The following is a 21308-nucleotide window of genomic DNA, read 5'->3' as shown; positions in this document are numbered from 1 at the left end:
GGACCTGTGCTCCATATTTTTATCTAAACCCTTCTTGAAGGTGGCTATAGTTGTGGCCGCCACCACCTCCTGTGGCAGTGAATTCCACATGTTAATCACCCTTTGGGTGAAGAAGTACTTCCTTTTATCCGTTTTAACCTGTCTGCTCAGCAATTTCATCGAATGCCCACGAGTTCTTGTATTATGAGAAAGGGAGAAAAGTACTTCTTTCTCTACTTTCTCCATCCCATGCATTATCTTGTAAACCTCTATCATGTCACCCCGCAGTCGACGTTTCTCCAAGCTAAAGAGCCCCAAGCGTTTCAACCTTTCTTCATAGGGAAAGTGCTCCAGCCCTTTAATCATTCTAGTTGCCCTTCTCTGGACTTTCTCCAATGCTATAATATCCTTTTGTGGCGACCAGAACTGCACACAGTACTCCAAATGAGACCGCACCATCGATTTATACAGGGGCATTAAGATACTGGCTGATTTGTTTTCAATTCCCTTCCTAATAATTCCCAGCATGGCGTTGGCCTTTTTTATTGCAAACGCACACTGTCTTGACATTTTCAGTGAGTTATCTACCACGACCCCAAGATCTCTCTCTTGGTCAGTCTCTGCCAGTTCACACCCCATCAACTTGTATTTGTAGCTGGGATTCGTGGCCCCAATGTGCATTACTTTGCACTTGGCCACATTGAACCGCATCTGCCACGTTGACGCCCACTCACCCAGCCACAACAGATTCCTTTGGAGTTCCTCACAATCCTCTCTGGTTCTCACCACCCTGAACAATTTAGTGTCATCCGCAAACTTGGCCACTTCACTGCTCACTCCCAACTCTAAATCATTTATGAACAAGTTAAAGAGCATGGGACCCAGTACCGAGCCCTGCGGCACCCCACTGCTTACCGTCCTCCACTGCGAAGACTGCCCATTTATACTCACTCTCTGCTTCCTATTACTCAGCCAGTTTTTGATCCACAAGAGGACCTGTCCTTTTACTCCATGACTCTCAAGCTTTCTAAGGAGCCTTTGATGAGGAACTTTATCAAAAGTTTATCAAAATCTAGCCTCTGTTTAAGACCCTCCAAAGAAGGAGAGCCCACCACCTCCCAAGGAGGAAGCCTGTTCCACTGAGGAACCGCTCTAACGGTCAGGAAGTTCTTCCTAATCTTGCGCCGGAAACTCTTTTGATTAAATTTCAACCCACTGGTTCTGGTCCTACCTTATGGGGTCACAGAAAACAATTCCACACCATCCTCTATAGGACAGCCCTTCAAGGACTTGAAGATGGTGATCATATCACCTCTCAGCCGCCTCCTCTCCTCTCCTCCATCAGAGACACTGTCACTTTGCATCTGCAAACATAGCTTTGCCCCTTGGGAGGTGAAGGGGAGCTGGGCGGGACAGACACTACAGATCCCAAGCCAGATTGCTGCCCCCCAAATAGATTTATGTCAGTCCAAAGAAGGGTCAGCAACTGAAATTCTGGCAAGGCCTTCACCGCAGCTGCCCCTCTCAGAGGTGTCAGCTCCTTGCGGCTGGAAAAGCAGCATAAACTTCATCTCCCTCCCTGAAAAGGGCCCCACAGGCAACACTTCCCCTTAAGAACATATAAGAACATAAGAGAAGCCATGTTGGATCAGGCCAATGGCCCATCCAGTCCAACAGTCTTTGTCACATAAGAACATAAGAGAAGCCATGTTGGATCAGGCCAATGGCCCATCCAGTCCAACACTCTGTGTCACATAAGAACATCAGAGAAGCCCTGTGGGATCAGGCCAATGGCCCCTCCAGTCCAACAGTCTTTGTCACATAAGAGAAGCCATGTTGGATCAGGCCAATGGCCCATCCAGTCCAACACTCTGTGTCACATAAGAACATAAGAGAAGCCCTGTTGGATCAGGCCAATGGCCCCTCCAGTCCAACAGTCTTTGTAACATAAGAACATAAGAGAAGCCATGTTGGATCTGGCCAATGGCCCATCCAGTCCAACACTCTGCGTCACACAGTGGCCAAAAAACCCAGGTGCCATCAGAAGGTCCATCAGTGGGATCAGGACACTAGACGCCCTCCCACTGTTGCCCCCGCCCCCCAAACACCAAAAATACAGAGCATTACTGCCCCAGACATAAGAACATAAGAGAAGCCATGTTGGATCAGGCCAATGGCCCATCCAGTCCAACACTGACCAAAACCCAGGTGCCATCTGAAGGTCCAGCAGCAAGGCCAGAACTCTTTCCACTGTTGCCCCCCAAGCACCAAGAATACAGAACATCCCTGCCCCAGACACAGAGTTCCATCATTATGCTGTGGCTAATAGCCTCTCATGGACCTCTGCTCCATATCAGAACATCAGAGAAACCATAGTAGCTTTTGGCATAGTAGCTAAGGGTGTGTACGTGTGAAGAGGATGGCTTTTTTCTTGCCAACTGTAGCTGTTTTAATCTAAAGTTCAAAAGCAGTGTGGTATAGTAAGAGAAGCAATGTTGGATCAGGCCAATGGCCCATCCAGTCCAGCACTGTGTCACACTGTGGCCAAAAACCCAGGCGCTATCAGGAGGTCCATCAGTGGGGCCAGGACACTAGAAGCCCTCCCACTGTTGCTCCTTCCAAGCACCATGAATACAGAGCATCACTGCCCCAGACAGACAGTTCCAACAACAGGCTGTGGCTAAAAGCCCCTGATGGACCTCTGCTCCATATGTTTATCCAGTCCCCTCTTGAAGCTCTCTGTGCTTGCAGCCGCCACCACCTCCTCTGGTGAATTCCTTGCGTTAATCACCCTTTGGGTGAAGAAGGACTTCCTTTTCTCCGTTCTAACGCGACTGCTCAGCAATTTCATGGAGTGCCCACGAGTTCTCGTATTGTGAGAAAGGGAGAAAAGTCCCTTCCCAGGAAAACCCCCAAAAGCTGATGCTGCTCCATGGAAACAACAGATCTGCATTTGCTTTTTTTGCACCAGAGATAGTACTTGGGCCATCTGTGGCCCCTGGCAGCAGAAACCGAAGACTATCAGCCCAGACCTGGGAAGTCGGAGAGCATCAGGCCTGCAGACTGCTCAGCTAGAAGCCGCAGGGGATTCTCCCACCCCCCCTCCACCCATCCCTGACAACAAAAAGACCTTCAACAGAAAAGGCTGACCACAGTTTGGTGTAGTGATGAAGTGCGCAGACTCTTATCTGGGAGAACCAGGTTTGATTCCCCCCCTTCCTCCCCTTGCACCTGCTGGAATGGCCTTAGCTCTCAGCCATAGCTCTCGTAGGAGTTGTCCTTGAAAGGGCAGCTTCTGTGCGAGCTCTCTCAGCCCCACTCACCTCCCAGGGTGTCTGTTGTGGAGGAGGAAGATAAAGGAGACTGTGAGCTTCCCTGACATTCAGAGCGGAGGGCAGGATATAAATCCAAACTCTTCTTCTTAAAGAGAGCCAGTTTGGTGTAGTGGTTAAGTGCACGGACTCTTAACTGGGAGAACCAGGTTTGATTCCCCACTCCTCCACTTGCAGCTGCTGGAATGGCCTTGGGTCAGCCATAGCTCTCTTATCTGGGAGAACCGGGTTTGATTCCCCACTCCTCCACTTGCAGCTGCTGGAATGGCCTTGGGTCAGCCATAGCTCTCTTATCTGGGAGAACCGGGTTTGATTCCCCACTCCTCCACTTGCAGCTGCTGGATTGGCCTTGGGTCAGCCAGAGCTCTCTTATCTGGGAGAACCGGGTTGGATTCCCCACTCCTCCACTTGCACCTGCTGGAATGGCCTTGGGTCAGCCAGAGCTCTCTTATCTGGGAGAACCGGGTTGGATTCCCCACTCCTCCACTTGCAGCTGCTGGATTGGCCTTGGGTCAGCCATAGCTATCACAGGAGTTATCCTTGAAGGGGCAGCTGCTGTGAGAGCCCTCTCAGTCCCACCCACCTCACAGGGTGTCTGTTGTGGGGGAGGAAGGAAAAGGAGATTATAAGCTGCTCGGCATCTCTGATTCAGAGAGAAGGGCGGGGTATGAATCTGCAGTCTTCTTCTTCTTCGTCACAGGTCAAGCTCAGACAAAAGGCTAAATAAAGCTTACTGGCTGCTGAAAAGGACAATTTCAACTGCTATGTAACGCACACAATGTTTTATGGAAGATGTCCCAGCCGAGTCCCAAATCCAGATTTCCTCCTGAGCCCTTTTTTGTTCCCCTTCCCATCCCCACCCCCCCGTACTCCCTCTGAAATGCCGTCAGGACACCCAATGCAGCGGAGAGCATGAAATGCCATTAGGACACTCACAGCTCTGAAAGGGGTGGCGAAAACCAGAGCCGCGCTCGGTCTTATCCCCTCTGCTTGGTGCCATGCTTCAAGAATCCAAATCAAACGTGCTCAATTACACACACAGAAAAGGCCCCAGATCCAAGGGGGAGCCATTTCTAAATAGCACACTGCTCCTCATCAGAGAATTATGGAGAAGACGACGACGTTGGATTTATATTCCGCCCTCCACTCAAGAGTCTCAAAGCGGCTCACAATCTCCTTTACCTTCCTCCCCCACAACAGACACCCTGTGAGGTGGGTGGGGCTGAGAGGGCTCTCATAGCAGCTGCCCTTTCAAGGACAACTTTGCGAGAGCTCGGGCTGACTCAAGGCCATTCCAGCAGGTGCAAGTGGAGGAGTGGGGAACCAAACCCGGTTCTCCCAGATAAGAGTCCACACACTTAACCACTACACCAAACTGGCTAAAGACAAACTGTCTAAAACTGACAAACTGGCTAAAGACATGCCAGTCTTTCTGCCACAGAAAGGATATCCGTGTTGTCGTGCCCGAGCAGCCCCAGGAGGGAGTGGATGGCGTTCAGCTCAACCAGCAGGTGGTACAGGTCTGGCATTGTGGCGACCACATGCATCTCCTGGATGATGTCGTTCAGGTCCAGCTCCGACTCCATGAACCTGCAGGCAGGAGAGAGAGACAGACAGACAGCATGGGGGACTCAAAGGGTTGCTCTAGACTGCGGGACCCCAAAGATCTTGAAGATGAAGATACTGGATTTATATCCCGCCCTATACTCGGAATTCAGGGTCTCAAAGCAGTCACAACCTCCTTTAAGCTTCCTTCCCCAAAACAGACACCCTGTGAGGTGGGTGAGGCTGAGAGGGCTCTCCCAGAAGCTTTCCTTTCAAGGAAAACCTCTGCCAGAGCTCTGGCTGACCCAAGGCCATTCCAGCAGCTGCAAGTGGAGGAGTCGGGAATCAAACCCGGTTCTCCCAGATAAGAGTCTGCACACTTAACCACTACACTACACAGGCTACAAGCCAGGCACTGAAGAAGATGAAGACTGCAGATTTATACCCCGCCCTTCTCTCTGAATCAGAGACTGAGAGCATCTTACCATCTCCCATGTCTTCTCCCTCCACAATAGACACCCTGTGAGGTGGGTGGGGCTGAGAGAGCTCCCCCAGAAGCTGCCCTTTCAAGGACAGAGTCTCAGAGTGGCGTGCAATCTCCTTTCCCTTCCTCCCCCACAACAGACACCCTGTGAGGCGGGTGAGGCTGAGAGGGCTCTCCCAGGAGCTGCCCTTTCAAGGAAAGAATCTCAGAGCGACCTACAATCTCCTTTCCTTTCCTCCCCCACAACAGACACCCTGTGAGGCAGGTGGGGCTGAGAGGGCTCTCACAGCAGCTGCCCTTTCAAGGACTGAGTCTCAGAGCGGCTCACAATCTCCTTTCCCTTCCTCCCCCACAACAGGCACCCTGTGAGGCGGGTGGGGCTGAAAGAATTCTCCCAGAAGCTGCCCTTTCAAGGACTGAGAGCAGCCTACAATCTCCTTTCCCTTCCTCCCCCACAACAGGCACCCTGTAAGGTGGGTGGGGCTGAGAAGCTGTCCTTTCAAGCACTGAGTCTCAGAGAGGCCTATAATCTCCTTCATCTTCCTCCCCCACAACAGACACCCTGGGAGGTGGGTGGGGCTGAGAGAGCTCCCCCAGAAGCTTCCCTTCCAAGGACAACTCCTGAGACAGCTCAGGCTGACCCAAGGCCATTCCAGCAGGTGCAAGTGGAGGAGTGAGGAATCAAATCCGGTTCTTCCAGATAAGAGTCCGCACACTTCACCACTACACCGAACTGACTCTCAAAGAGTTACCTGTAGGCACCATGGCGCTCACAACACTTTCCTGGCCCCCACGAAGTGCTCCCCCCACCTTTCTCCCCTCAAAAGGGGCACCGAGGAGGCTAGCAATTGAAAGCATACACAATTAAAGACATTTATCAAAAGCATTACAATCAATCCTTTCCCTGAACACAAGTTAAAACAACTTGACGGATCGCACCCAAAGAGTGCTCGTGAACGGTTCCTCCTCCTTCTCTTGGAGAGGAGTGACAAGCGGAGTGCCTCAAGGATCTGCCCTGGAGCCTGCTTTGTTTAATGTCTTAATTAATAGTTTGGATGAAGGAATAGAGGGAATGCTTATTAAATGCGCAGGTGACGCTAAATTGGGAGGGGCTGCAAATAGAGCAGACAACAGAAACAGGATACAGGATGACCTTGACAGGCTGGAAAACTGGGCTAAACCCAATAGGTTCAGGGGAGGGGAAAATGTAAAGTACTGCATTCAGGTAGGAAAGAAACCTAATGTATGGTTATATGATGGGGGAGACTTGTCTTAGCAGTAGTTTGTGCGAAAAGGATCTAGAGGTCTTAGAGGATCACACACAGAACATGAGTCAACAGTGTGATGCGGTGGCTAAAAAGGCAAATGTGATGATGGGCTGTATTAAAAGTAGTATTATTCTTAATAAAATGTGGGCACCACATTTTAAGAAGGATCTAGACAAGCTGGAACGGGTCCAGAGGAGGGCGACGAAGATGGTGAGGGGTCTGGAGACCAAGTCCTATCAGGAAAGGCTGAAGGAGATGGGCATGTTTAGCCTGGAGAGGAGGTGGCTGAGAGGTGATAGGATCACCATCTTCAAGTACCTGAAGGGCTGTCCTATAGAGGAGGGTGTGGAATTGTTTTCTGTGGTCCCAGAAGGCAGGACCAGAACCAATGAGTTGAAATTAAATCAAAAGAGTTTCTGGCTCAACATTAGGAAGAACTTCCTGACCGTTAGAGCGGTTCCTCAGTGGAACAGGCTTCCTCCTCGGGAGTTGGTGGGCTCTCCTTCGTTGGAGATTTTCAAACAGAGGCTAGATGTCCATCTGACAGCAATGAAGATCCTGTGAACTTAGGGGGAGGGGTTTGTGAGTTTCCTGCATTGTTTCCTGCTCCTGGAGGTCCCTTTCAACTCTATGATTCTATGAAGTATAGTGTCCAGATCATACAAAGTGATGGTATCACTTTGCTCTGATAAGACCTCATCTGGAGTCTTGTGTTCAGTTTTGGGCACCACATTTTCAGAAGGATCTAGACCAGCTGGAACGGGACCAGAGGAGGGCGACGAAGATGGTGAGGGGTCTGGAGACCAAGTCCTATGAGGAAAGGTGGAAGGAGCTGGGGATGTTTAGCCTGGAGAGGAGGCGGCTGAGAGGTGATAGGATCACCATCTTCAAGTTCTTGAAGGGCTGTCATCTAGAGTAGTATTTGTATAAACAGGGAGTTGCCCCAAAAGACCAGCACAACCATGTTTAACTTTAAAAGGGGTAAATTCTCTGAGATGAGGAGGCATGTGAAGAGGAAACTGAAAGGAAAGGTAAATACGGTCAAAACCCTTGGGGAAGCTTGGAGGCTATTTAAAACTATAATCCTAGAAGCTCAGATAAAATATATACCATAAGTTAGGAAAGGCACAAACAGGTATAAGAAAGGCTGCCTGGTTTGCAAACAAAGTACTGGAAGCTGTAAAAGGTAAGGAGGACTCCTTTAAGCGGTGGAAAGCTAGTCCAAGTGAGATTAATAAAAGGGAACACAGGCAATGGCAAATCAAATGCAAGACTGTGATCAGGCAGGCAAAAAGGGACTATGAGGAGCATATTGCAAAAAACATAAAGACCAACAATAAAAATTTCTTCAAATATATTAGAAGCAGGAAACCAGCCAGGGAGGCAGTGGGGCCCTTGGATGACTAAGGGGTCAAAGGATTACAGAAGGAGGATAGGGAAATGGCTGAGAAGCTGAATGAATTTTTTGCCTCCATCTTCACTGTGGAAGATGAGAACTTTTTGCCTAATTTTGGAAGGGGTGTTGCCGGTTAATTTATTTATTTATTTTATTGGATTTATCTCCCGCCCTCCCCGCAAAAAGCAGGCTCAGGGTGGCTCACCACAATCAAAGCATTCACAAATATTAACAACAACCAGTTAAAACCTTCAACAGCGTAACTATTAAAGCACACTAAAACAATTTGGTGCTCATGGTAAATGTTTGGTGAGGAGGCAAGTAGGGAAAGCAACAGCCACGTGGCTCTTCCGATTAACAACAACGATGAATGTGGCTCTCCAAAATCCACGCAGCGAGTCCCCCGTTCCCCCCCGCCCCCCGGCGTTACAGAGTGATGACACCCTGGAGAGCCAATGCCAGTCTGAGTAGACAAGACTGACTTTGGTGGACCAAGGATCTGATTGGGGAGGAACAGTGGCTCAGTGGTAGAGCATCTGCTTGGGAAGCAGAAGGTCCCAGGTTCAATCCCCGGCATCTCCAACTGAAAAGGGTGTCAGAACTTGTAACTTTCTCTCTGTCTGCCTTGGCCAAACCGACTCCATGCTGTAACTTAACACTAACACAGAGTCCATAGCCTGAGCAATTAACCCTGCCCTCGTAGCTATTCCAAATATTTAGGGCGGCAGGACGGGCGACAGATAGTCTCTGTTCAACATCCACAGGTGCCCTTTTGAAGACAGGCCGTTTGGCCTTCACCACAGGGAAGCATCCTCCCTTCTGATAACGAAGCCTGGGAAGAGAGACACTTGTCTGTAGCCCGTGTGAATGATAGCTTTATTGTACTTTACTGACGGCATAAAATGTAACCAACTGCCGGGACTCGGCATTACTGTTATCTCGTTGCTCTAGCACTGTAGTTCTTCAATAAAGATCCTAACTTTGTAACAAGTATTGGAATCGTCTGAAGTTCGTCCCAGTTCTGACAAAGGGTCCAGGCAAGTAGGCGTGAAAACTTCAGCTGGAGACCCTGGAGAGCTGCTGCCAGTCTGAGGAGACAAAACTGACTTTGATGGACCCAGGGTCTGATTGGGGAGGGACAGTGGCCCAGTGGTAGAGCATCTGCTTGGGAAGCAGAAGGTCCCAGGTTCAATCCCCGGCATCTCCAACTGAAAAGGGTCCAGGCAAGCAGGCGTGAAAACCTCAGCTGGAGACCCTGGAGAGCCGCTGCCAGTCTGAGGAGACAAGACTGACTTTGATGGACCGAGGGTCTGATTGGGGAGGGACAGTGGCTCAGTGGTAGAGCACCTGCTGGGTAAGCAGAAGGTGTCAGCTTGTATACATTGAAGTTCACTTTATTACCTGCACTGTTTATTTACTGGTAACTAACCTTATGCCTTTTGCTGTACTAACCCCAGTATTGTAGAGGAATGTGAAGGATGGCCGGGAGTGGGGAGCCGAGGTGCCAAAAGGCCTTTTGAAGTGCAAAACAGCTAGCCGTTCCCAGGCGCCTAGCAAGGCCACAGCAGGGGAGGAGAGACAGTTTATGTAGGTGGGAGATAACAGATAGGCGCCCTGGCTATTCTCATCCGAGGAGCCCCAGTTTTATTATAGGAAATGATTTAAAACCCATATAGGCTCATGCTTGCACCCCTCTCGTTATTAGTATCAACGAACTTGCGTAGTGAAATGCATTGCTGTAATCAATAAAAGGAAACTTTGTTTTCAACAAAGCTAAGCCTGTTCATTGTTGGAACTTCAATGCCCCTTCGCTGACAGAAGGTCCCAGGTTCAATCCCCGGCATCTCCAACTCAAAACGGTCCAGGCAAGTATGCGTGAAAAACCGCAGCATGAGACCCTGGAGAGCCGCTGCCAGTCTGAGGAGACAATACTGACTTTGATGGACCCAGGGTCTGATTCAGCAGAAGGCAGCTTCATATGTTCATATGTTCACAAGGAATGAAGGCAACTTTAAGGGAGGGATGGTAGCTCAGTGGTAGAGCATCTGCTTGGTAAGCAGAAGGTCCCAGGTTCAATCCCCGGCATCTCCAACTAAAAAGGATCCAGCTTGAGACCCTGGAGAGCCGGTGCCAGTCTGAGGAGACAAGACTGACTTTGATGGACCCAGGGGGGTCTGATTCAGTAGAAGGCAGCTTCATAGGTTCATTTCTGACGCTTATTTATTTATTTTATTTCATTTTGTTCCACTTATATCCCGCCCTCGCTGCCAAGGTGGGCCTCAGGGCGGCTCACACAAGCCATGCGCATGCATGGATAAACATAATGGAATAACATTAAAACCATAAAAGACAGACTAAAATAAACATAAACACATAAAATTTTGGCGCTGTGATCTTAACGGCAGCCTTCTGCAGCTCTTCTGGTCTCTGTGCCCACGGGAACACAAACTGATGTGCCGCTTCATGCCATCTGATGCCCAGAGAAGTCTTTTAACTTTATTTGCTTTACTGCAGCGGACTAACCTGCTCCTTGGGGGGGGGGGGGGGAGAAATTCATTTATTCTGACAAGTCTTCCCAGGCTGTTCTTGGCCGTTACCCACCCGCTGGAATGTATCAGCTCTGGAAAAGGTCTTTTTCGCTAACTGGCCTTTCCTTTACACTTAAGCAAACTCTGGAGGGAGTGGGGGTGGGTGGGGAGAGAGAGGCAGTATAATTCTGCATCGTGCCGGGTGGAAGAGTCGCAGCAGAGCGGAAAGGCTCAGCGTTGCACCCGCTTCTGCCTGCCTAAAGAGGCAGAGAGGTAGCCCAACAGGTCAAGAGAGAGACCAGTGAAGTTGTGCACGAGCCAGCCCCGGCGTTAGGCAGCAACCTGGCAGACTGTGAGGGAAACCAGCAACACGGAGAGGGAAAGGACCAGATGGGGGCACTTTCAAGGCAAGAGAGGGGAGGAAGCGCAGAAGGAGGAGCGGCCTTTGCCATTCAAGAAGCTGCCACTCAAGGAGATCTCCAACCGAGCAGCAAAGCTCGGCACAGCCTTCCACGTTCCCAGGACGTGGCATGCAAGCGCTCTCCTGAGCGAGCTGTCAGCTGCCCCAAGAGCCGTTCGGCTAGCTTGGCAGCTCCGAGCCTGCAGGAAGAATGATGAAAAACTGATGTGGCTGAGCGGAGAGGACTGCACCGGGCAAGCAGCAGAGAGCAAAAACCACCACTGGGCCAGGGCAGGAGGGGGCAAGGAGGCTCGACTGCAAACCCATGGGCCTCCCGCTCAGATTGTGAACATACACAGATTTCCATCTTATTTCTGGAATATTTTTTCTCTCCTGTCTGGGGGGGAGGAGGAGGAGCAGGAGGAGGAGGAGAAGAGGGAGGAGAAGCAGGAGGAGGAGGAGAAGAGGGAGGAGGAGGAGAAGCAGGAAGAGGAGAGGAAGGAGGAGGAGAACAGGGAGGAGGAGGAGAACAGGAAGGAGGAGGAGAAGGAGAAGAGGAAGGAGGAGGAGGAGAGGAAGGAGGAGAAGGAGAAAAGGAATGAGAAGGAGAAGCAGGAGGAGGAGAAGAGAAGGAAGAGAAGAAGAGGAAGGAGGAGGAGAAGAGGAAGGAGAAAGAGGAGAAAAAGAAGAGGAAGAAGAAGGAGGAGGAGGAAAGGAGAAGGAAAAGAAGGAGAAGAGGAAGGAGGAGGAAGAGAAGCAGAAGAAGGAGAAGAGAAGGAAGAGAAGAGGAAGGAGGAGGAGAAGAGGAAGGAGAAGGAGGAGGGGAGGAAGGAGGAGGAGAAGATGAAGGAGAAGAGGAAGGAGAAGGAGGAGGAAGAGGAGGAGAAGGAGAAGAGGAAGGAGGAGAAAAGGAAAGAGAAGGAGGAAAAAGAGGAGGAGGAGAAAGAGGAGGAGGAGAAGGAGGAAGAAGGAGGAAAAGAGGAAGGAGAAGGAGGAGGAGAAGAGGAAAGAGAAGCCCTCCCACTGTTGTCCCCCTGGTCAAGCACCAAGAATACAGAGGATCACTGCCTGAGACAGAGAGTTCCAACAATACGCTGTGGCTAATAGCCACTGATGGACCTCTGCTCCAGATGTTGATCCAATGCCCTCTTGAAGCTGGCTATGCCACCTCCTGCGGCAGTGAATTCCACACGTTAATCGTACTTTGAGCGAAGGACTTCCTTTTCTCCGTTCTAACCTGCTGCTCAGCAATTTCATGGAGTGCCCACGAGTTCTCGTACTGTGAGAAAGAGAGAAAAGGAACCCCTTCTCCCTAAGAGCCAGCCCCCCCCCTCACCCTAAAAGCCAGAGCAGGCGTAGGGCTCACCCGGTTGCCTCCCTCTATCCAGAAGCCTTCGGGGAGGGGGGTGGGCACGGCCCTGCCTGTGAGAGACCAATAGTGCCTCCTTCAGCGCTTCCTCCCCTCTCTTGCCTCGAAAGTGCCCCCCTTTGGTCCTTTCCCTCTCCACGTTGCTGGTTTTCCTCACAGTCTGCCGGGTTGCTGCCTAATGCCAGGGCCGGCTCGTGCACAACTTCACTGGTCTTCACTGGACAGAAAGGAGGCTGTCCAGGGCCAGCTGTAGGGGGCACCTCAGAGGACGGCTGATCTGCTGGCTGGTTGGGGGCTCTTGGTAATGGGCCCCAGCCCCTCCCCTCCCCTCCGCTGGACCTGCGGGATGATGGGCTCTTGCCACAGCCCCACTTCCTTTCCGTGCTGCAAGCTCTCCTTTAATGCTTTACAGTACAAACTTCCTCCTGCTACCTTCAAATGCGGTTGCTGATTTATAACTGGCAGATAAAGATGCACAATGAGATGCGCTCCCCTTTCATGCCCCCGCCTTTGATGCGCCAGGAGGGAGCCTCGCTGTATACAGATCCGCTCTGAAGATTGGCTTGCCCGACCGCGCGTCTCTGAAGAGAAGCTGACCCGTCTCGCCGACTAAAGTCGCGTCACCCGGAGTTCCTCTTCAGTTCAGTCCAACTCCGTCTGACTTGAAGCGGCGTTTAGAAATTCCTGGGACCGTTAGAGCCAGCCCGTTACGTGGCTTTGACAGCCCCAGGGAATAAAGGGGCTTTGGAGAGCTTTTGCCCGGCTCCCCAAAGCGAGTTGCTCGGAACTGGAACCGACTCTGCTCTACCCTCTGATGTGTCTCTCTGACAGCCATTGGAGGCAACTTTGTCAGGAGGAGAAGAAAGAGGAAGAGGAGGAGGAAGAAGAAGAGGAGGAGGAGGAAGAAGAGAAAGAACAGGAAGAGGAGAAGGATGAAAAGAAGGAGGCGGAAGAGGAGGAAGAAGAAGAAGAAGAAAAGGAGGAGGTGATTGTAGAAGAAAAAGAGGAAGAAGTACAGGAGGAGGAAGAGGAGGAAGAAGAAGAAAAAGAAAAGGAGGAGGTGCTGGTGGTAGAGGAAAAAGAGGAAGAAGAACAGGAAGAGGAGGAAAAGGAAGAAGAGGAAGAGGAAGAAGAAAAGGAGGAGGAGGAGGTGGTGATAGAAGAAGAACAGGAAGAGGAGGAGGAGGATGAAAAGAAGGAAGAGGAAGAGGAGGAAGAAGAAGAAAAGGAGGAGGTGATTGTAGAAGAAAAAGAGGAAGAAGTACAGGAGGAGGAAGAGGAGGAAGAAGAAGAAAAAGAAAAGGAGGAGGTGCTGGTGGTAGAGGAAAAAGAAGAACAGGAAGAGGAGGAAAAGGAAGAAGAGGAAGAAGAAGAAGAACAGGAAGAGGAGGAGGAGGAAGAGGAAGCAGCAGCAGCCGCTGCCAATGACTATGGTGATGTTTCTTGCTGAAATTTCAGGAGGGTGCCATGGTGTAAATCAAGCACCACGACCAGGACGGGACAGCCAATGAAGGCCACAAGAAGTTATATAAGAACAATTATGAAAGCTCTGGCATAAAATAGAAGGTGATATGTTAAAATGGAATAAACTAAACATATCCATGCTGGGGAGGATATCTGCAATTAAAATGAATGTTCTACCAAGGATGATGTTTTTATTTCAAACTATCCCAATAGTGAAAGACAAGAAACAATTTAATCTGTGGCAAAGAAAAATTTCAGAGTTTATTTGGGCGGGCAAGAAACCAAGAATTAAAATGAAAATCTTAACAGATGCAAAAGAAAGAGGCGGCTTCCAACTACCTGATGTAATGCTATACCATGATGCAGTTTGTTTGGTATGGATTAAGGAATGGATGACTTTGATCAACAAAAAATTATTGGCGCTAGAAGGACATGGAAATATATTTGGTTGGCATGCGTATATGTACTACGGGAAAGAGAAGATGGATGGTTTTTTTTCACATCACTATATAAGGAGGAGTTTGCTGAATACTTGGAAAAAATATAGTAAATATGGAGATGAGAGGAAACCACTTTGGATTGTGCCAACAGAAGTAATAAGTATGCCGCAAAGTGTAAGGGAAGGGAAATGGGCATCATACGAACAACTGCTAAAGTTCAAGGGGGGCAAAGTTGAAATAAAATCGATTGAAGAATTGCAGGACAAATTTGATTGGTTTCAGCTGTTACAAATTAAAAGCTTGATAGAGAAAGACATTAAAAGTACAGGTATAAGACGAGAGAAAACAGAAATGGAGAAAATGCTGCTGGGAGAGAATGAAAAATTGATTTCAAGGATGTATAAACTGTTATTGAAATGGTCTACAGAAGAAGAGGTGGTGAAGCCTCAAATGATTAAATGGGCGATTAATTTTAATAAAGAAATACAGATGGAGACGTGGGAACACCTATGGAAGAATTCAATGAAAATATCAACGTGCTATAACATAAAAGAGAACTGTTTCAAAATGCTGTACAGATGGTACATGACATCTAAAAAGTTAACAAAAATGAGTAATCAAGCCTCAGATAGGTGTTGGAAATGTAAAAAACATGAAGGTTCTTTTTACCACATGTGGTGGACTTGTGAAAAGGCGAAACAATTTTGGACAATGATTCAACAGGAGATCTCGAAAATTTTAGGTTATAATATTAAGAGAGCACCAGACGTCTTTCTGGTGGGATTACAAATGGAAAGCTTTCCGAAGCAAGACAGAACATTGTTGTGGTATTTGCTTTCAGCTGCGAGAACATTGTATGCGCAAATGTGGAAGCAAGACAGAATACCTGAAAAATGGGACTGGGTCTTAAAGGTTCTTAACTGGAGTGAAATGGACAAACTTACTAGAATCTTAAAAGACAACAACTTGGAGAAATTTAAAGAAGACTGGAGTAAATTTCAAAGTTACATGGAAATACAATGGAGGGTGAAGAGTCATTTAGTGGTTTATGACAACATTAACTGAAATTTAAATGATAAAGAAGAATTGTGATTAATGAATTAGTAGAATATAGTTACATGGTAATTATGCATATATGAGTTAAGATAAAACGAAGACAGTTGGGATTCCGGAGTTGATTTTATAACTTTGGGTTTTGTGTTTTGTGTTTAATAAGCATTAAGTGAATTATACAGAAAGGGTTGGAGAAAGATAACTCTCTGTGTAAAAATTTTATAATGGTGAAGAGATATTTAGTAGTGTATGACAACATTAATTGAACTTTTAATGATAAAGAGGTATTGTGCTATTGTGATAAAAGTATTAGTAAAACATAGCTACTTGGTAAATATATATATATATGAGAGTTAAGATAAGACTAAGATAGAGGGAACTCTGGAACTGAATTAATAATTATGAGCGTTGTGTTTAATAAGCGCTAAGTGATTATTAGAGAGAAGGTTAGTGAATGATATATATATTTTTTTCTTTTCCAAAGATTCTATAACTGTGAATTTACCTTTAATATGCTTTTGATTTGTTTTAAGTACCGGCGGAGGTCATGAATAAGAGGGGGGGGGGGAGGAAATATGTAATGTATTGGAGAAGTATATTTGAATTTGAATAGATGAATGTATTTCAATATATTGCAAAATAAAAGTTTGGTTACAAAAAAGGCCACAAGAAGTTCTCTAGCAGAACTGCGACCAAGCCCAAGCTCCTCAGCCTGGTATAGAAACTCCCTGTTGTGGCACAGACAGGACAGGCAGTGACAGGCAGAGGCACAGCTGTGCAGGCTACGGTCCCTGTCGCTTCCCCAACACAACTTTCTGATCCCTTTCCCTTCGGTGCAGTCCTGCTGACCTGTGCAAGCAAAGGCCTCTTGAAAAATCGTTTGTGGGAAGCCAAGAGAGTGGAAACCTTCCTGACCTCCAGGGGCTGAGGCCAGCGTGGCAAAGTGTCTGACTAGGATCTGGGAGACCCCGGTTCGAATCCCCACTCGTGCTGTGAAAACTTGCTGGGTGACCGTGGGCTAGTCACACACTCTCAGCCGACCCTACCTCTCAGGGTCGCTGTGAGGATAACACGGCCCAGAGGCAAATCATGCAAGCCATTTGGGGTCCCCGATGCAGGTGAAAGGGGAGTTAAAAATAAAAGCGAATGACTAAATGAAACTTTGCAAGTTACAGGCCCCAAGAGAATGCACACAGAAACCAAAGCCCAGCGAGTCTTACTTTTCAGGATTGTCGGGGAACTTGATCCGCAGTTCCTGGTTCTTGTAAGACCTCTTCTCGAAAGTGAGAATCATCTTCTTGACGGAGCTTTCATCCAGAGGCTCCTCCTGGCCAAAGACATAAAACAGTTCGATTGGGGGGTTTATAGAATCATAGAGTTGGAAGGGACCCCCCAGGGTCATCAAGTCCAACCCCCTGCACATCTAGTCTACCCCCGAACACAGAAACAAGAGACGTTTAATGGCCAAAGCTTCAGGAGCGAAAGTGAGATTTGGGACAAGGTCTTGGACAATGATTTCTCTTGATCCTCGCCTGCTAACGAAATCCCCCCCTTCCCCATTTCCTAACAATGGCCAGTTTGGTGTAGTGGTTAAGTGTGCGGATGGGTTTGATTCCCCACTCCTCCACTTGCACCTGCTGGAATGGCCTTGGGTCAGCCATAGCTCTGGCAGAGGTTGTCCTTGAAAGGGCAGCTGCTGTGAGAGCCCTCTCAGCCCCACCCACTTCACGGAGAGTCTGTTGTGGGGGAGGAAGATGAAGGAGATTGTGAGCCACTCTGAGACTCCAAGATTCAGTTTGGTGTGGTGGCTAAGTGTGCGGACTCTTAACTGGGAGAACCAGGTTTGATTTCCGCTTCCTCCACTTGCACCTGCTAGCATGGCCTTGGGTCAGCCATAGCTCTGGCAGAGGTTGTCCTTGAAAGGGCAGCTGCTGTGAGAGTTCTCTCAGCCCCACCCACCTCACAGGGTGTCTGTTGTGGGGGAGGAAGGGAAAGGAGATTGTGAGCCGCTCTGAGACTCTTCAGAGTGGGGGGCGGGATATAAATCCAATATCTTCATCTACCTCACAGGGTGTCTGTTGTGGGGGAGGAAGGGAAAGGAGATTGTGAGCCGCTCTGAGACTCTTCAGAGTGGGGGGCGGGATATAAATCCAATATCTTCATCTACCTCACAGGGTGTCTGTTGTGGGGGAGGAAGGGAAAGGAGATTGTGAGCCGCTCTGAGACTCTTCAGAGTGGAGGGCGGGATATAAATCCAATATCTTCATCTACCTCACAGGGTGTCTGTTGTGGGGGAGGAAGGGAAAGGAGATTGTGAGCCGCTCTGAGACTCTTCGGAGTGGGGGGCGGGATATAAATCCAATATCTTCATCTACCTCACAGGGTGTCTGTTGTGGGGGAGGAAGGGAAAGGAGATTGTGAGCCGCTCTGAGACTCTTCAGAGTGGAGGGCGGGATATAAATCCAATATCTTCTTCTTCTCTAAATACCTGCAGTTGGGGCTTTTTCTGTAGCAGGAACTCCTTTGCATATTAGGTCACACCCCCTGATGCAGCCAATCCTCCAAGGACTTACAGGGCTCTTACTACAGAGCCTACTGTAAGCTCCAGGAGGATTGGCTACATCAGGGGGTGTGACCTAATATGCAAAGGAGTCCCTGCTGCAGAAAAAGATCCTGTTTTCCTCATTTCTGCTATCTGTCCTTTGCACTTGACATATCCAGGATTTTTTTGCAGCAAGAACTCTTTTGTATATTAGGCCACACACCCCCTGATGTAGCCCATCCTCCTGGAGCTTACAGTAGGTGCTGCAAGCTCTTGGAGGATTGGTCACATCAGAGGGGTGTGGCCTAATATGCAAAGGAATCCCTGCTCCAAAAAAGGCCTCCCTGCAGTGCTGAAAGAGGAAGAAGAAGAAGAAGAAGATATTGGATTTATATCCCGCCCTCCACTCCGAAGAGTCTCAGAGCGGCTCACAATCTCCTTTCCCTTCCTCCCCCACAACAGACACCCTGTGAGGTAGATGGAGATATTGGATTTATATCCCGCCCTCCACTCCGAAGAGTCTCAGAGCGGCTCACAATCTCCTTTCCCTTCCTCCCCCACAACAGACACCCTGTGAGGTAGATGAAGATATTGGGTTTATATCCCGCCCTCCACTCCGAAGAGTCTCAGAGCGGCTCACAATCTCCTTTCCCTTCCTCCCCCACAACAGACACCCTGTGAGGTAGATGGAGATATTGGATTTATATCCCGCCCTCCACTCCGAAGAGTCTCAGAGCGGCTCACAATCTCCTTTCCCTTCCTCCCCCACAACAGACACCCTGTGAGGTAGATGAAGATATTGGGTTTATATCCCGCCCTCCACTCCGAAGAGTCTCAGAGCGGCTCACAATCTCCTTTCCCTTCCTCCCCCACAACAGACACCCTGTGAGGTAGATGAAGATATTGGGTTTATATCCCGCCCTCCACTCCGAAGAGTCTCAGAGCGGCTCACAATCTCCTTTCCCTTCCTCCCCCACAACAGACACCCTGTGAGGTAGATGAAGATATTGGGTTTATATCCCGCCCTCCACTCCGAAGAGTCTCAGAGCGGCTCACAATCTCCTTTCCCTTCCTCCCCCACAACAGACACCCTGTGAGGTAGATGAAGATATTGGGTTTATATCCCGCCCTCCACTCCGAAGAGTCTCAGAGCGGCTCACAATCTCCTTTCCCTTCCTCCCCCACAACAGACACCCTGTGAGGTAGATGAAGATATTGGGTTTATATCCCGCCCTCCACTCCGAAGAGTCTCAGAGAGGCTCACAATCTCCTTTCCCTTCCTCCCCCACAACAGACACCCTGTGAGGTGGGTGGGGCTGGAGAGGGCTCTCACAGCAGCTGCCCTTTCAAGGACAACCTCTGCCAGAGCTATGGCTGACCCAAGGCCATGATAGCAGGTGCAAGTGGAGGAGTGGGGAATCAAACCCGGTTCTCCCAGATAAGAGTCCGCACACTTAACCACTACACCAAACTTGCTCTCTTCACGGGGCCTTTCGGTACCTCGGTTGGGCTGTGGGAGAGAAACCAAGCGGAAGGGGGAAAGACGACCTCTTGAACCTCCTCCCGCAGACTGAGAGCCTCAACAGTCCGCCTGACAGCAGAACAAAACCCGCTTGTGTTGCGTTCAGACTTCAGAGCCCCGCCTCCCCTTTGCTCGAGGGGGAACCCGACGAAAGAGTCCTGCCTCCTCGGTCCCCGGAGCAGAAACACACCTCCTCCTCTTCCTCCTCTCCCCTTTCAAAGATCTGAAGCAGCTTCTTCTTGTCGTCCTCTGTCTCCTCCGCTACCGGAGCCTCCTCTTCCCGGTGCCGGACACGCTCCCGCGCGTTGCCTTGCTTGGGGCGCACTTTCACCTCCTCCTCCTCGTCTTCACGGGGCCTTTTGGTCCCTCGGTTGGGCTGTGGGAGAGAAATCAAGTGGATGAGCCAGGGAAGCCGGTCTCCCCTGTCGCCTTTGGGTGGCCAAAGGGAACTCAGCTCACGGCACCAAGAGAGGGGGTGGGGAGAGGGGGCAAAGCAGGGGACCCGGGTTCCGATCCCACTCCTGCAATGACTGAGGGTGAGCCTCCCACATGGCACGACAGGCTTCCCTCCCGTCCACTCAACAAACAGTCCATTTGCTTCACAAGATTCTGTTTGTTCAAGGCTTCAGGTAGGTAACACAGTCCGGACGAGGTCCGAGTTAGATCTGAGATGAATAAGCATGAATTAAAGGATTACAATGAGCGATGCAAACATAAGAACATAAGAGGAGCCCTGTTGGATCAGGCTAATGGCCCCTCCAGTCCAACACTCTGTGTCACATAAGAACATAAGAGAAGCCCTGTTGGATCAGGCCAATGGCCCCTCCAGTCCAACACTCTGTGTCACATAAGAACATAAGAGAAGCCCTGTTGGATCAGGCCAGTGGCCCCTCCAGTCCAACACTCTGTGTCACACATAAGAACATAAGAGAAGCCCTGTTGGATCAGGCTAATGGCCCCTCCAGTCCAACACTCTGTGTCACATAAGAACATAAGAGAAGCCCTGTTGGATCAGGCCAATGGCCCCTCCAGTCCAACACTCTGTGTCACATACGAACATAAGAGAAGCCCTGTTGGATCAGGCCAGTGGACCCTCCAGTCCAACACTCTGTGTCACATAAGAACATAAGAGAAGCCCTGTTGGATCAGGCCAATGGCCCCTCCAGTCCAACACTCTGTGTCACATAAGAACATAAGAGAAGCCCTGTTGGATCAGGCCAGTGGCCCCTCCAGTCCAACACTCTGTGTCACATAAGAACATAAGCGAAGCCCTGTTGGATCAGGCCAATGGCCCCTCCAGTCCAACACTCTATGTCACATAAGAACATAAGAGAAGCCCTGTTGGATCAGGCCAGTGGCCCCTCCAGTCCAACACTCTGTGTCACACATAAGAACATAAGAGAAGCCCTATTGGATCAGGCTAATGGCCCCTCCAGTCCAACACTCTGTGTCACATAAGAACATAAGAGAAGCCCTGTTGGATCAGGCCAATGGCCCCTCCAGTCCAACACTCTGTGTCACATAAGAACATAAGAGAAGCCCTGTTGGATCAGGCCAGTGGCCCCTCCAGTCCAACACTCTGTGTCACACATAAGAACATAAGAGAAGCCCTGTTGGATCAGGCTAATGGCCCCTCCAGTCCAACACTCTGTGTCACATAAGAACATAAGAGAAGCCCTGTTGGATCAGGCCAATGGCCCCTCCAGTCCAACACTCTGTGTCACATAAGAACATAAGAGAAGCCCTGTTGGATCAGGCCAGTGGCCCCTCCAGTCCAACACTCTGTGTCACATAAGAACATAAGAGAAGCCCTGTTGGATCAGGCCAGTGGCCCCTCCAGTCCAACACTCTGTGTCACATAAGAACATAAGAGAAGCCCTGTTGGATCAGGCCAGTGGCCCCTCCAGTCCAACACTCTGTGTCACACATAAGAACATAAGAGAAGCCCTGTTGGATCAGGCTAATGGCCCCTCCAGTCCAACACTC

At 49.5% G+C, this 21308-nt stretch overlaps 1 protein-coding gene across 1 annotated transcript in view; it reads right to left on the bottom strand.

The window, feature by feature from the left end:
- CTNNBL1 (catenin beta like 1) overlaps positions 1-21308 on the bottom strand; it is a 220157-nt gene that overhangs the window by 154059 nt on the left and 44790 nt on the right. The window contains exons 2-4 of the mRNA XM_060263887.1: positions 19513-19698; positions 16479-16585; positions 4762-4901 (exon numbers count right to left, since the gene is read on the bottom strand). Of these exons, the coding sequence (XP_060119870.1) occupies positions 4762-4901; positions 16479-16585; positions 19513-19698 (433 nt within the window). The remainder of the gene's footprint in view (positions 1-4761; positions 4902-16478; positions 16586-19512; positions 19699-21308) is intronic.

This window comes from Heteronotia binoei, chromosome 2 (genome assembly GCF_032191835.1).
Source record: "Heteronotia binoei isolate CCM8104 ecotype False Entrance Well chromosome 2, APGP_CSIRO_Hbin_v1, whole genome shotgun sequence".
In the NCBI taxonomy this organism is placed as follows: Eukaryota; Metazoa; Chordata; class Lepidosauria; order Squamata; family Gekkonidae; genus Heteronotia; species Heteronotia binoei.
The sequence above is the reverse complement of the archived record's forward strand: the minus strand, read 5'-3'. Positions and strand labels throughout refer to the sequence as shown.